This window comes from Rhopilema esculentum, chromosome 7 (assembly GCF_057945365.1).
Source record: "Rhopilema esculentum isolate cy_ngs chromosome 7, ASM5794536v1, whole genome shotgun sequence".
NCBI lineage: Eukaryota > Metazoa > Cnidaria > Scyphozoa > Rhizostomeae > Rhizostomatidae > Rhopilema > Rhopilema esculentum.
Genome location: NC_142821.1, coordinates 8,633,463 through 8,647,053, shown reverse-complemented (window position 1 = coordinate 8,647,053; position 13,591 = coordinate 8,633,463). Strand labels below are relative to the sequence as shown.

The window sequence follows — 13,591 nt, the reverse complement described above, 5'->3', positions numbered from 1 at the left end:
TCCTCATAGCAATGAGTTTGAAGTTTGACCTTCTGAGGAAGAGGCTAGCATGCTAGGCTGAAACTGGGAAAGTCATATCAGTCTTATTTCTATATTCATTTGCTGCTGTGGCGGCCATTATAAACATGGGTTGATTTAGCAGTCAGTACAACATCAATCCTATATAGGAGAAAGACGTACCTGTCTCTGACAAATCGATCAATTATGTCTCTTGCGTGAACTTCGATAATCAATACTGTGTTGTACTTCTTGCGATCGTTGTTTGATAAGCTTGACCGGATCTGGAAAGCAAGCGACAGAGACACTTGAATACATAAGTAAGCTATCAATATACTTTCAAGGTGTCCACTCAATGTTTTCGCCTGTACTCGAACACCATAGATTGTACCCTGTCAAAGATGCTTTAATGAAAATTTCCAGGCCAGGTATCAAATTTGTTTCTTTCGTTGCGAAAAAATTATCTACACTAACCTTAACGACAAGGTCATCTATCTGCTTGTGCATTTTCTTGGCATAATTTTTCATTCCCATTTTGTCCCCTTTGTGAACTTTTTCGAACACGTCTTCGACTTCCCAAGTCCACCATACTTGACTCCCGGCTAGGACAACCATGCCCTGGTACTTAAGCATCCAATCAGGCCTAGAGCAAAAAGTATTTTGTTTACAGACACAATAGTTTGGAAGGAATAGCAATAAGGGATAAAAAAGCTAGAGAAGGACGTGGAAAAGAAGGAGTATAGCACGTGGAAAAGGTTTTTAAGTGGAAGACTTCAAAGAAGAATAGGAAGAGGAGGTAAAATGAAATGACCAGAAAAATATCTGCTTGCGGATTTTAAAGGAGGAACTGATAAGAAGGAAGTAGAAACAGACAATTAAAAGATGTTCTTGAAGAAAGAAGGAACATAGTTTGTTGAGGTACATAAAGTGCAAGAAGAATAAGAAATAACAGGGGAGAAAGTGGAAGCGAAATGCAAGTTTACGCGAAAAAAGGGAGGAAGAAAAATGTGCAAGTATCGAAGAAAGAGGGTCGACAAAGAATTAGAAAGAAAATGAATAAGACACAAGAGGGAACGGTAAAGAAGTAGTAAAGATAAAGAAAACCAGATGATAAAGCTGAAGAGGTACGTGAACAAAGAGTAAAAGAAAAAATTGCATCCGAAAATCGAGAAAGGCAAAAGGACGAAAAGTGACATTTATGGCGCAAAGGAGGTAGAAAAGCATAAGGAAGTTGAAGAAGGTAGCCAGAAAACAGAAAGGGGAGGAAAGAGAAGGAAAATAGGAGAAAAGGGTGACAGCAGATAAAGATAGTTAGCAACGGAGTTTGTAAACAGAACAAACGATACCTGGAAATCCCGTCGCAGTACTTGAAAATTGCTTCTTTAGTTATGAGTCGGTTTGTCCTTCTCATTTCTTCAAGAACTTTTGTCATCCAATCTTCTACTCTGCCTTCAGCTGATATGCCTTGCTTGAATTCCATCACTTCACCCTCACTCGATATCATTGCTGTCGCAACCTTTTCGTTTCCATTGCCATCTTCGAAGCGAAGTTTTGCGATGTTATCGAACATCTGAATGAGTATAATAATTTTATAATGAAAACAGATCAGAACATCATTAGACTTGTTTATAAGATTTGCACTTATGCATCAGAAGGATGGAATATTTTCATATCTGCTTGGTTACAGGGACAATTCACTATTGGACTACATAAAATATAAGTGGAGAGTAAATTTTGTTACGTCGTCTTTTAAAATATGGCAGCTTTCTACAATAGGTTGCTTAAAGGCAGTCTGTCCCCTCCGTGATTGGTTAATTCTAACTTGGAAGCCTCATCCTAAGAGGGTCTTCCTCTCTTTTTAGCACCCGACATTAGTTATTGTGGGTGAACACGACAAAAAAGTGCCTAATCTTTATATCATCCAAACTGACTTAGACGTTTGACAACAAAGCAAAATTTACAGCAACTCGCTCAGGGAGAGTTCTTCATTCTGATTGGTTATTTGTGCATCAAACCAACGATGCGTGGATATCGTGGCCATGAAAAGAGGTTCTTAGAACAATGGGGCAAAGACTGCCTTTAAAATGATGTTGTATATCTTACCTTGATCATGTGCTCTTGAACACAAGTTGGTTCGTGGCTGCCTAAGATAGACAGTAGCTCATCATCTGATATGAAAAAGAACCTCGGGAAGGCATTCCTTTTGCTATCCAAATAATCATTAAGGCTCTTTTGACATTTTTCTAGTCCAGTCGCCAATGACTGCATGGTCTCTAGTCGATTCGCTGCGTGACATGCTTCCAGGACTTTGGAGTTTTTAGCAGTTTCATTCATAATCTGCAAGAGAGAAGAGATAGCTAGAAACATTTTGTTCAATGGAGTTTTTTTCAAAGCCTAATTAAAGTCATATAAATTTTCCATTTATTGGATATAAACTTGCCTTCTTGAAGACTTTGTCAATATCATCAAATTTCTTAGCTTCTTCTGGTAGCTGTGCTCTGATGTCTCCTCCAATGAAAATGCTCTCAAGGTACATCCATTTCCGCTGCACCACCAACCATACCTACAATCATTGACAATGATAGTTATAAGATGAAATTATTATTATGAATCAAAAAAATTTCAAATTCTCTGTAGGTCAGGTTGCCTGAAAATTTGCTTCGTAAATTTAAGAAAACTTGAAATCGAAATAAATCGATCTACATTATTCGCTGATGCTATCTTTTTCTGATTCCGGAATGTGACCACATGCAACTAAACACAATTTCAAGAGTTGCATAAACCAAACTGCAAAGAAACATTAAGTCAAGAAATAACACCCAAAAACGTGCAGCCTACCTCAACAACTTCACTGATATGCGATAGATTCTTTTCCCATTTGTTGACACTTTCAAGGAAAGGCCCAACAAACCTTGAAGCTGTCATGCTCTGCAGGTTCATGGAGTTATCATCAAGTATTTGCAATATATCGTCGACGGAACCAAGAATGAAGCCTGCATTAAACAAATAAACGTCATTCTTGCTGCAACAAAACATTTCAACAGCTTAGGCTAACATTCATATATTTTGTGGGGTGGACGTGCTTTCTCTAATTAAGTCCCCGAAACATCGATGAATTCTCCAAATTTACAACATAATTACGTCAATAAAAAGTTAGTGCTTATTTCTCTAATGTTGTTTTCAAAATCATAACAGGGTTTTGGTACGTCCTTCAGTGTTTCAATATTTCTGACGGTGCACAGAGGCGAATGAGTCAAAAGGGGGAGGTTACCGAAGGCGCGTTTGTCCATCTGTTAGATAGCTAAAAAAAGTTACTCTTCGAATAAAGATGCATCATTTTCAATTTTTTATGAAGCCCCTTACATTGTTCAGTGTCTTTCTTCTTCAATGCTGTTTTATTAAAATACTTTACTTGTATGATATAACCCATGACGATTGACGTGATCAGCATATACCTTGCTTTGCAGTAAGCGTGGTCAATCATTTTCTCCATTCGATCAGAATTTTTCAAATGTTTGCGCACCTCCACAAGCAAATCCTTTATAGTCACCAAGTTTTGCTATACCAAACCTATTCTAAGTTGTCAAAAAGTACTTCCAGAAGTTTAATATTTTTTCATAATTCAAAATACCCCTAAATCCTTAACATTCAAAAGAGAAATTAATCAGAATGACAATAATCCTAGCAAGGTTTCCCTGCTAATGTTCATAACTATGATTTCACAGCTCATTTCTTCATGACCAGAAAATGATCTTCAAATAAAACAACCAGCACCTCTCTCTTGGGTGCCTTTCATGTATTTGGGTACAGAGAACTTCATGTTGTTCCAGGTCTCTGCCACTTCGTTTATCCCCTTCTCGATGCTGAGTTCCTTTGAGGCACTTGCGGTAATGTCTGCGATGATATCGTGAAAACGGTGCAACTCCATTGCGAACATGTTCTCCAAGGTGAATGAATCTGGGTTGAGGTCAAAGTCCATCTTTGTCAACTCCATAAGTTTTCGCCAATGCCTAGAAGTTTTGGAAAAATTATCTTGTAAACCACTGACTCATTAAAATTTCGCAAAGAAAGCGTTTTTTCGACACCAATTAGACTAGATTTCTTATAGAAAAAACTTCTATTAATTCTAACCTATGAAAATCAGAATTGGCTTCGATCACCTGTTAAAAAAGGGCTTCATCCAGGGCATTTTTAGTCAACATATATTTGGACTCCGACCAATATATTTGAGTGACATCTAATATTGAAATAAATGTAAAGATGATTCTCGCATTTAGACATCAAGATGCGAAAACGAAATTATGTAAGAATATTAGCAGTATAAACAACAGTCACCTTTCTCTCAGAGCTTCACTTTTCAAATCGGAGAACAACGGAATCGAGTTCTTGAATTCCTTCATCCTCTCCTCTAGAATGTGACAAATTGGGAATGCCTTGATCTCACGCGGTAACCTCCTGAGTTGCTTGATAAAGCCATCGATACCGTCAGAAAGCAATGTGACATCAAGGTTGGCCCACAGGGTGTTTGCCCATTCATCACGAGCAGCCTTTAAGGAAAACGGGACAGATCAATTATCTCTACTCAACTAAGCCTCCCAAACAACCTTTTTTCTGATTTACTAACAAACGTGGAAACTTATCAGGAGTATTGCAGTTGTCCTACAACGAACTTCTAAACTCATAAGATAACATGGAAGATTTCTATTGAAAAATAGAAAGCATTAAATTCGGTAACACTCCTCAGGATACAAAAACTAACCAAAATCACGTCTAAAGCTCCATCTTTCATCTTGATCAAAGACAATGTGATGTAAATGGGTAGGCTTACCTTCTGTTTTTCGTAGATTGAGTAAATCATTTCCATTCCCTTTATTTCTCGCTCCATTTGCTGCATGTCCTGATACATGGTTATATTCAAATCAAACAGCCGCTCTGCATTCGTCAGCTCCTGTCTTTCTTTTTCAAACTTCAAGTACTCTTCCTTGTATCTCTTTAACATCTCGACACCTAAGCAAATAGAATGAATTATTCGAGGCCACGTGCAGAATGATTCTGTATTCTTAATGGACTGACAAGCAAAGAAGTTCTATAAAATGCACGGTCCGAAGTCACTGCAAAGTATCATTGTTTCAAGAAAAAATGGATACGCTTCGTTTGTAGACTTTTCTTCAAATTTGGAACCTTCTTCGGTCGCAGCTAAAACTATTATAGAATTGGGTGTCACGAATTAAATTATTGATCATATGATTCTCCATTCTCACATACGCCTTTCTCTCTAATCACTGATTACTTGATCGACTGATCTTCGGCAGTTTTCCTTATGCAAGAGCAATTCGTCAGTCTGAGAGAATCGACATTATTTTTGTAGAGCATATTTTTAATGTATATATGATACATATATATTTATGAGTTAACAAAAACTTGCAGTTTGCGTGCAACCAAGAGCTTCCAAGTGCCAAATAAAATGCAATTTTCTATTGAATGTAGATTTACCTGCATCCAAGTCGTTGCCAACAGCCCCAGGTCCCTCGTTGACGAAACTTTCCCTGAATTTACTCACTTCAGCCGTGAATTCATTCACTTGTTCCAATGTTAGCTGGGGCAGAAAAAAGGCAGATCTCATTTTTCTACTACACTCTATCCTGAGTCAAGTATAACTGGCAATCAGTAAATAGTATTCAGACTATTCAAAATATTAGCACCCGTTTCTTACTTCCAGCTAAAGAAATATCTATCATTAGAAAGAAACGAAAGCAACTGCATCTTTCTGTCAAAAATGATAAATATTTCCGTTTTAAGCTTTTTTCCTTTTAAGCTGATCTTATATTATCTTGATCATAATTATCGCTTACGATAAGTGACAAATATGAAATTGAGAACCATATGAATAACATGAAAATAAGAGCTCTAAGAATTAACAAACCTCTGTAAATTTCGCTTTCACAGAAACCAGACTGAGGTCAACCTCTTTTCCTTGATGGAAGAGTGACTCCCATATGTTTGAAATATTATTTGATAAATCGAGCTCACTCTCTGGAACCTATAAGAAAAGAATAAAAGCTCGTCTACCTAACATTGTTAATTCTTTTTCTAAAGAAAACAGTATCTTAAGGCGTGACACAATTTTTTAGCAAGTGATTGGTAAGGTGACATAAAAGAGTATAAATGATATGCTTGATAAATAAAGATTGAACTCTTTGTAAGTAATTTTTCAGTTGATATAAAAGATATCGATTTCGAATGTTAGAATTTATATAGAATTATATTGTAATAAAATCTAATTTCAGAATATATAATGTGGTAAATACCATAATACTTTTCATTATTTTCTTGTTAAGCACATATATCTCCCTAACCGTGAAACTAAAGGACACTGAGGCATTTTTAAATGGTAATACAATCTGCCGTACTGCATACCTCAATGTTATACATCTGCAGTGTACGATATCTCTCCAGAATGTCAAAAATTCGAAATTCCACGTTCAGTTGTATGTCTTTGATCTTTGCAATGACACCAAGAACGAATTTCAGGTCTTCCAGTGTATCAGGTGGACGGGTTAGATCATTAGAGAGAGTCTGCAAGGCAAATGCAATACTAAGCAATATGCAATACTAAGAATATGCTTAAAATCAATCTGCTCACCATTGTTGGAACTATCTTGTGGTGTTTATATACTCAAAAGCCAACAAAAATATAAATCCTTTTATATATCATACATCATCTGCAGTATAAAAAAATGATTATCAAGATACGTATATCGGTAATAGAAAGTACATTTGCCACGAATGAAGGAACTGTCTAACAGAGATTCATCTACATGTAACAGGCTTTCATTTGCAGCCTTTACCAAACCTTTGCAAGCCTTTTATCATGACTTGTTTTGTAACTATCCACAGCCAGGCTCGTGTAAAATTCTCAAGTGTGACGTCACAAAAATATGCTTTAACCCTTCCGCCAAATGCTACTGAAGATGATTCTGGCCCATATTCATGAGATTGGCTCTAGAATGAAACCTCAGACGCAGGCAACAATATATCTCATCATCAAGCCTCTAAAATAATGCAAAGAGTTTTTAAACAAACCTCAAGCTCAGCCTTCAGTGTGTTAAGGTTTTCCCTTGCGCTTTCATTCAGCATTTTCCCAAATGCCTCCATCCATTCTCTTGCTGAATTCCGAATGCTGATCGAAAGTGGTTCAAGATTTAGATGTACAAAGTCAATATCTCTAGTCATCCCTTGAGATCCAATCTGTGAAGCAAAGATTTTAGAAGAGCTACAAAATGTGGACAGGAATAATGTTTTCTAAGAAAAGCTAGAAGAGTTTGACAGGATAACAATCTAGGCCTTAAAGGAGGTTTTTGTTCGACTGTGATGTGTCTAGGATTTGCCGAAGTAACATTATACAAATGTTAAGATGAGTTGCTGAAAGGTTCTTCCTTTCAATGCCAATAGTGATATGGGTGGTCCAAAATTATGGCTAAAAAATAAAACTGAACATTCCCGCCTCTTTTCAAAAAATTTCGTAGAAATAATAATGATAAGTTGATGATAATAAAAATTTAACTCCAGTGTCTAGCATTACTACTTAATGAGGAAACTACTTGGATAATTTACAAAATGATAATGAAGCCTCTTGAAAAAATTCAAAATTCAATTAAACGAAATTATTTATCTGGAAGTGCCTGCTTGAAAAAAGCTACGTTTTCCAGTAAATGTAAATGCTCTGGTAATAGGGGTAATAACAAATTTTGGAAATAAAACATGTAGTTTCGTGACGACAGATGTTCCATGCGGAGCTAGCTGCAATGGGCAACAGACAACAAAAGTTACTCACCTCAGTAACTAGATTTCTGTAAAACTGAAGTTTGTCATCAAACTGTACACAGGTCGGCTTTTTAGATGCAAATCTCTCCATCAGAGATGCCTGCAGTTTTTAAATATAAAAACATCAATCCAAGTTCTATACGCAACTTTGATATTGCAGGGCATTTTACGGTATATTTACCTTGACTGAGCCATGGAAATCAGCAGATAAGCGTTCTACGGATGTCATGGACCCAGTCTTGCATATTCTATTTACATACTTCAAAGCAATTTTCAAGAAGGTTATGATTTTTTCCAAATTAAGGTGTTTATCCTTTTTACGGCAATAAGCAACCTTCCTCGAGCATCATAACATTGACATATTTTTCAAATTACTTTCTAGGGTTAGAGCCAGTTTTAGTGTTTTCTGGCTATAGGCATTCTTTAATTAACTAGCATAATTCCTTGCTAACTTTCTATTACGACTCTGGAAAAATCCCAAAATTTGATGGGGATGGAGATGGGGATGGAGGAGGGCTTTAACTGTTTATAGCTATGCAAATAGCTTGAACCCAAATGGTTACTTGTGTAACAAAAAAAGCTAGTCTCTTTAATCTCACTCTCAAACTTCACATGTGATTTCAACTGTCAATCATGATTTCTGTCTATTGATAAAATGGTTAACCTTGCAATACATTTGTTAGTTTTAAAAGCGGGATCAGCAAGTGTATGCTCACACAAACAACTGTGCTAAACTATATGAACGGTAAACATAGAAGCAAATAAAAAGCACGACACCTTATCTCTGCTCCAGAGAAGTCGATATCTCTTCCACCTACTCAGATACTTCAGAACGCCTCCAAGTGATGTTTGCACCATTTTTGATATTGAGAGAAAGAGGTCGAGCACGCTTGGTGTTACCGAAAAGTCAGTGAAGAACGTGAAGATAACAGGCTCATCCTCTCCCTCAGCCTTCTGCGGTGGCGTCTCTATGCACGTGCCATGCATCCAACGAACAAATAGTTTAGTGCTGCAAAAAGTAACAAAGTGCAACACACCGTTGGTCTTTCACAAAAATTTAATAGAATATATCAGATCAACATTTACCTACGCGAAGAGCCATAATGAAATATACTTTTGTTATGAAAAATCAATTGGACACTCCGAAGGTGGATTTTTCTAGTAAAAAATAGCAGATAAAAGTAATCTGGTTACTGGAACCAATGAAGAAAAGAAAACACACTGTTGTAGATAACAACATAAAATCACGATGGAGAACTGGATCATTCACTAAAAAATTAGTACAGCGGATGTACCTTTCTACTGTTTCCCTGGCTGCTTGCATCATCATGTTACGGAGTTCCCCGGCAGGCGGGGAAAGGCCAATTTCAGGAGCAGAAAGCACAGTCTCCATTTGAAACAGAGGTTGTTTCGATTGTAGCTGGTTGACAAACAGTTGTAGGTTTCTTGTGATTAACTGAATGAAAAACAAATAAAAATAAACTGTTAAATACATTTTTGCATTAAAAGGGGAAACACCTTTGAAATTATTTGGAGCAACACGACGTCAATAACAGAGTAGACTTTTTCGCCGTCTATTATAACCGCAATTTAGATTTGTCCTGGCAAAATTACGAATGTCTTAGGGATTAAAACAAAAATAGACTTTGGGAAAGTCTAACAACAGAATTTCTGTTAAATGACAGTTCAAGAAGAAAGTTGAAGACAAATTGCAAAGAAGAGGATGCAGTGTTTGCAAATGAAGGAAGAAGTTCTGAGTTGAAGTTTTTACGTTGATGAGTACCTTCAACAGTGCGTCATATATTCGCGATTCCCAATAGGCATAATAAGAATGCATCTTTGGTGATTTGCCTGTGTTCGTGTGGGCGACCAGGCCTTCCATCTTTGTTAGCAGCGGTCCAATGGCACGATATTTCCGAGCCAGAACTTCCATCTCTCTGGTTCTGTGGGTTCTTAAGAACTCAAAGTAATCCTTGAACAAAAACAGGCAGGAAAATTATGTTTATGTATAGAGTATGCAAACAAAAAAAAGAGCTTTTAACTTCGAAAAATTGATGTCTGGATCGAATATTCCTCATAAAGGAGCAAAAGAATCTACAGTGTCTTCGAAAATTAATTGGAACACCGAACGGTTGGCGTTGCATTTTTAATATCTATCATTTTTGTTCTCAAATATCACTTCTTCCGCCCCTTCCACATGGATAAAACTGATAGTTTAGATAAATTCATACACGAAGGGGGGGGGGGCTTCATTTGCTCTTGAAAATTGCCGTCAGTGTTCCAAGATATCTAGCAGAAATTATAATTAGTGAGTAGAAATGCACCTAAAAAGAAATTTAATGAGGATCCTAAAGAGAGTAGGAATCCTTTCTTCACCTTTGCGTCAAGATAAGCAACTCCGTTGGTCTTTGAAGGTCTTTTGAACAGCACTGTTTTCTCCATAGCAGAAAGTCGGCTGTTAATGTCTTTAGCATTCTTCTGAACTTGGTTCATCAAAGACTCAAACTTGCTTATCGCCTGAGAACGAGATCTTAAAATTAGCTAGTATATCATCAAATTTATGTACGATATATAATAGTGCTTTGAATATGGAGGGTTTGTGCTAGATTCTTGTTTAACAATTCACTTTGTTTAAATCGCCTAGTTGTTTGTGGAAGAATACCTAATATTTTTTTGCTGATGCTATGATTGCGTTCCTTATAGGTCCATAAGGCAAATCAACTTTCTAAGGTCCCTTACCTTATATCAACGTTTCGAAGCTTCTAACGAGAAAAGCATAGCCACTTAGTGGGGAAAGTACAAAACTAAACAACAATGTACAGACAAGTAGATAGGCTAAAAATTTAAAACTTTATGGACATCTACGTAGATTATAAACTTACCTTTTTTTGTTGAGAAATAGCCCTATTAAGATTTCTTATAATTTCTGTACGCAACAACATGCGTAGATTTGATTAGCTGACTTATAAATACACATTATTGACATGTTTGATATCCCTTGGTCCAGGAAGATGCGAAAAGATGCCGAAAGCAATCGGCCTAAACATTAAAATACAAAAGGAAGAAGGCCAATACTTACTTGTTCACATTTAGTGACAAAATCAGAGATACCAAGCGAATTCCAGTTCAACCTTTTGGCTCCAGGCTTCAGCACTCGTTGGAGATCTTTAATGTGGTCGTCTAGAAGTTGCACCTAGAATTTCGACAAACTTTGTTAGGTGCTTTCTTAACACAAAGCAAAAAAACCCTAATCAATTAAAAGCGCAGTTGAGAAGGAAAAGAGTGATTCTGTTTAGGGGAGATTCGTCGTGCTTTAAATTGTTATTTCTCATGTTGTAATAATTTTAGAAATTGTTGTATAAATGTCAGTGTTTCCAAACATCATTATATCTCTGTGTCAGGTATTATTTCGCGCCAATGCCTTTCTTCTATGAAACTATAAAAGTCAATATTAATCTTAATAGAGGAAGGGAGGAAAATAAGCATTTTATAGAGGGGCCTGACCATTATAAAAATTTTGGTAGACAAGCCTCAAGGTTTTCTGGTTTTTGAGCTGGGAAATTAAAGTTATCATACAAGATACAATTTTGAGTTTCGGCATGATATAAATTCGAGAGTGAAATGAAGACAGTAAGCTGTGTATAAAGAAGGTGTATAAAGATGAATTGCATTGCGGTATAACTTGCCTCAGCGTTATTCATGATGCACAAGCAAACGTCGTATCTGTTGAGCATGCGCTTAAGGCCATCGACATATTGATTGTATTTGTCCTCCTACAATGCATTTAAAAAACATTGAGCCACGTGTCTACATAGAAGGTAGAATGCTGTTCCATAAATCCGCTATTGCAGTATCGTATAGAGATGAAGAGCATGTTACACACACATAAATTTAAGTTAAAAACAAGCACAAAGGCTCCATTCACAACATCTTATTTAGACATACAAGAAATCATTTTAAATCAACAAATTCCATAAAATTAAAAGTCTTTAAACTAAGTTTTTATACTGCTTGCAAGCTAACCTTTCATGCAAAGATCAATGTAAGAAATATTCGCCATGAGAATGCCAAAGCTTTGTTTCATCCAAAGTAAAAATGATCTCTTCAAGATCTTACCTGCAATGCGACATTTCTGGCCAGTTCTGGTATTGAATAACCAAGTTGTTCCAAATACTTTGATTCTGTGATTATTTCGGATAGCTCAGGAGCAAATTCGACAGCGTAACGAGTGTAGTTTTGGACTACGGCGAAATTCGACATGACTTAATTAATGCAAGAAATTATAACGAAACGAAAACCCAAAAATGATTGAATCATAGATTCGGACAAAGGATCATGGAATAGAAAATTAAAAGGAAGTGCAATGCAGATTAGATGCCATAATAAAAGTTCAGTGTTTGATTTTAAAAGGATGAAAATAAAAGAGGAAGTGGAAATGAAATAAAAATGGAATATGAAGAGAAGAAGTTCAACCACAGAAAAGAGGAATGAAATGTTCCCTAGTTTTAGCTAAACACCATACGTTGGGTGCGTACGACAAGACAACTTGCGCGCGGCAAGTATGTCAAGCAACCAGACAATTTTTTCTGACATATTTTATGGTGAAGCAAGCATTGCAAAATTTTTAAAAACTAAAGAAAAAGCGCAGCTACCTTGTCCCAGTGCCGTGAGAGATGCAGTTCCTTCCGCCTCCTCGAAAGCTGGCCTTTCCTCCTCACCCATGACATGTGCTCTGGCGCTAGCTGCTGTGGTACTAACTCTAACAAGAAGGTTCCTTTTCAAGTACGACATAAGAGTCGATTCGAGGTTTTCTCGCCATGAGGCATACTTCTTCTCCTCGTATTCTTTCATAACACGAGCAACCGATACGTACTTCTTTATCACCTATGAAATAATAATCCAACTTTTAACTTTCTGTGGTAAATAATAATGCCATCTACTAGACAATGTATAGGTTTAAGAGAGATTTTACTTGGGGAAAAACCATAAAAAGTCAAGATACGATAAAAATTGTCACTAATTTCCTCAAAATTCTAATAATAAAAAAATAGAGACCACAAATTTGTGTTTAGTAAAGGATTAACCTATAAAGTATACAGAGACGAAATTCAGTTATTTTTAAGAGAAGGCTCAGATACATGACTTCACGAAAAGAAAATAGCGACAACAGCATACCATGGGGGGGGGGGTTGTTAACCAAAATAACTAAGGAAAATGAATTATTTCAACTAATAACGCTAACATAACTGAAAAAAATACTTTTGTGCTGAACCTCCTTCACATCAAGCATCGATTTTAGACGAAAATGATTTCTTGACAGAAACATGATTAGAGGAAATGGACCTCAACTCTGCCATTGACCTACCATTCAAGCATCCTCTACTAATAAAATATTTTGATTTGTTCGTAAACACCTGCCTACCTGCTTGCCAGTTTCAGTACTCAGCATTTCCTCCATCGTTTGGAACTTTAACACTGTTCTCTTAATACGATGAAACAGGGAACGCTCCCACATAATTGCGCCTGCTACAGGTGGTTGGTTTTTTGATACAGGGGGCGACGCTTCGTATTCCTTGAACATGTCGAAAGCTTGGTCAACCTGAAGTTGATAATGTTGATCATTAAATAGAGCAAAATCTCGAGATCCTTCAAGAGAACTTCCAGTGAAGTAGCAATCAGATTAGTTAAATTAATGGCCAAGAGAACTGTGGCTTTCAGGGTGGTATAGCATTCACCAACTGTATGAAAAATCTCTTACAAAATTTAACAA

The 13,591-nt window shown here is 36.6% G+C and overlaps 1 protein-coding gene across 1 annotated transcript in view; it reads right to left on the bottom strand.

Annotated features, from left to right (window-relative positions):
• LOC135683823 (dynein axonemal heavy chain 10) overlaps nucleotides 1–13,591 on the bottom strand; it is a 46,612-nt gene that overhangs the window by 27,563 nt on the left and 5,458 nt on the right. The window contains exons 8-30 of the mRNA XM_065199178.2: nucleotides 13,244–13,420; nucleotides 12,474–12,705; nucleotides 11,938–12,062; nucleotides 11,508–11,594; nucleotides 10,901–11,014; nucleotides 10,198–10,338; nucleotides 9,605–9,793; nucleotides 9,117–9,277; nucleotides 8,599–8,830; nucleotides 7,832–7,921; nucleotides 7,081–7,245; nucleotides 6,415–6,573; nucleotides 5,921–6,037; nucleotides 5,491–5,593; nucleotides 4,826–5,004; nucleotides 4,333–4,544; nucleotides 3,772–4,007; nucleotides 2,836–2,990; nucleotides 2,438–2,560; nucleotides 2,101–2,334; nucleotides 1,344–1,567; nucleotides 472–640; nucleotides 181–281 (exon numbers count right to left, since the gene is read on the bottom strand). Of these exons, the coding sequence (XP_065055250.2) occupies nucleotides 181–281; nucleotides 472–640; nucleotides 1,344–1,567; nucleotides 2,101–2,334; nucleotides 2,438–2,560; nucleotides 2,836–2,990; nucleotides 3,772–4,007; nucleotides 4,333–4,544; nucleotides 4,826–5,004; nucleotides 5,491–5,593; nucleotides 5,921–6,037; nucleotides 6,415–6,573; nucleotides 7,081–7,245; nucleotides 7,832–7,921; nucleotides 8,599–8,830; nucleotides 9,117–9,277; nucleotides 9,605–9,793; nucleotides 10,198–10,338; nucleotides 10,901–11,014; nucleotides 11,508–11,594; nucleotides 11,938–12,062; nucleotides 12,474–12,705; nucleotides 13,244–13,420 (3,725 nt within the window). The remainder of the gene's footprint in view (nucleotides 1–180; nucleotides 282–471; nucleotides 641–1,343; nucleotides 1,568–2,100; nucleotides 2,335–2,437; nucleotides 2,561–2,835; nucleotides 2,991–3,771; nucleotides 4,008–4,332; nucleotides 4,545–4,825; nucleotides 5,005–5,490; nucleotides 5,594–5,920; nucleotides 6,038–6,414; nucleotides 6,574–7,080; nucleotides 7,246–7,831; nucleotides 7,922–8,598; nucleotides 8,831–9,116; nucleotides 9,278–9,604; nucleotides 9,794–10,197; nucleotides 10,339–10,900; nucleotides 11,015–11,507; nucleotides 11,595–11,937; nucleotides 12,063–12,473; nucleotides 12,706–13,243; nucleotides 13,421–13,591) is intronic.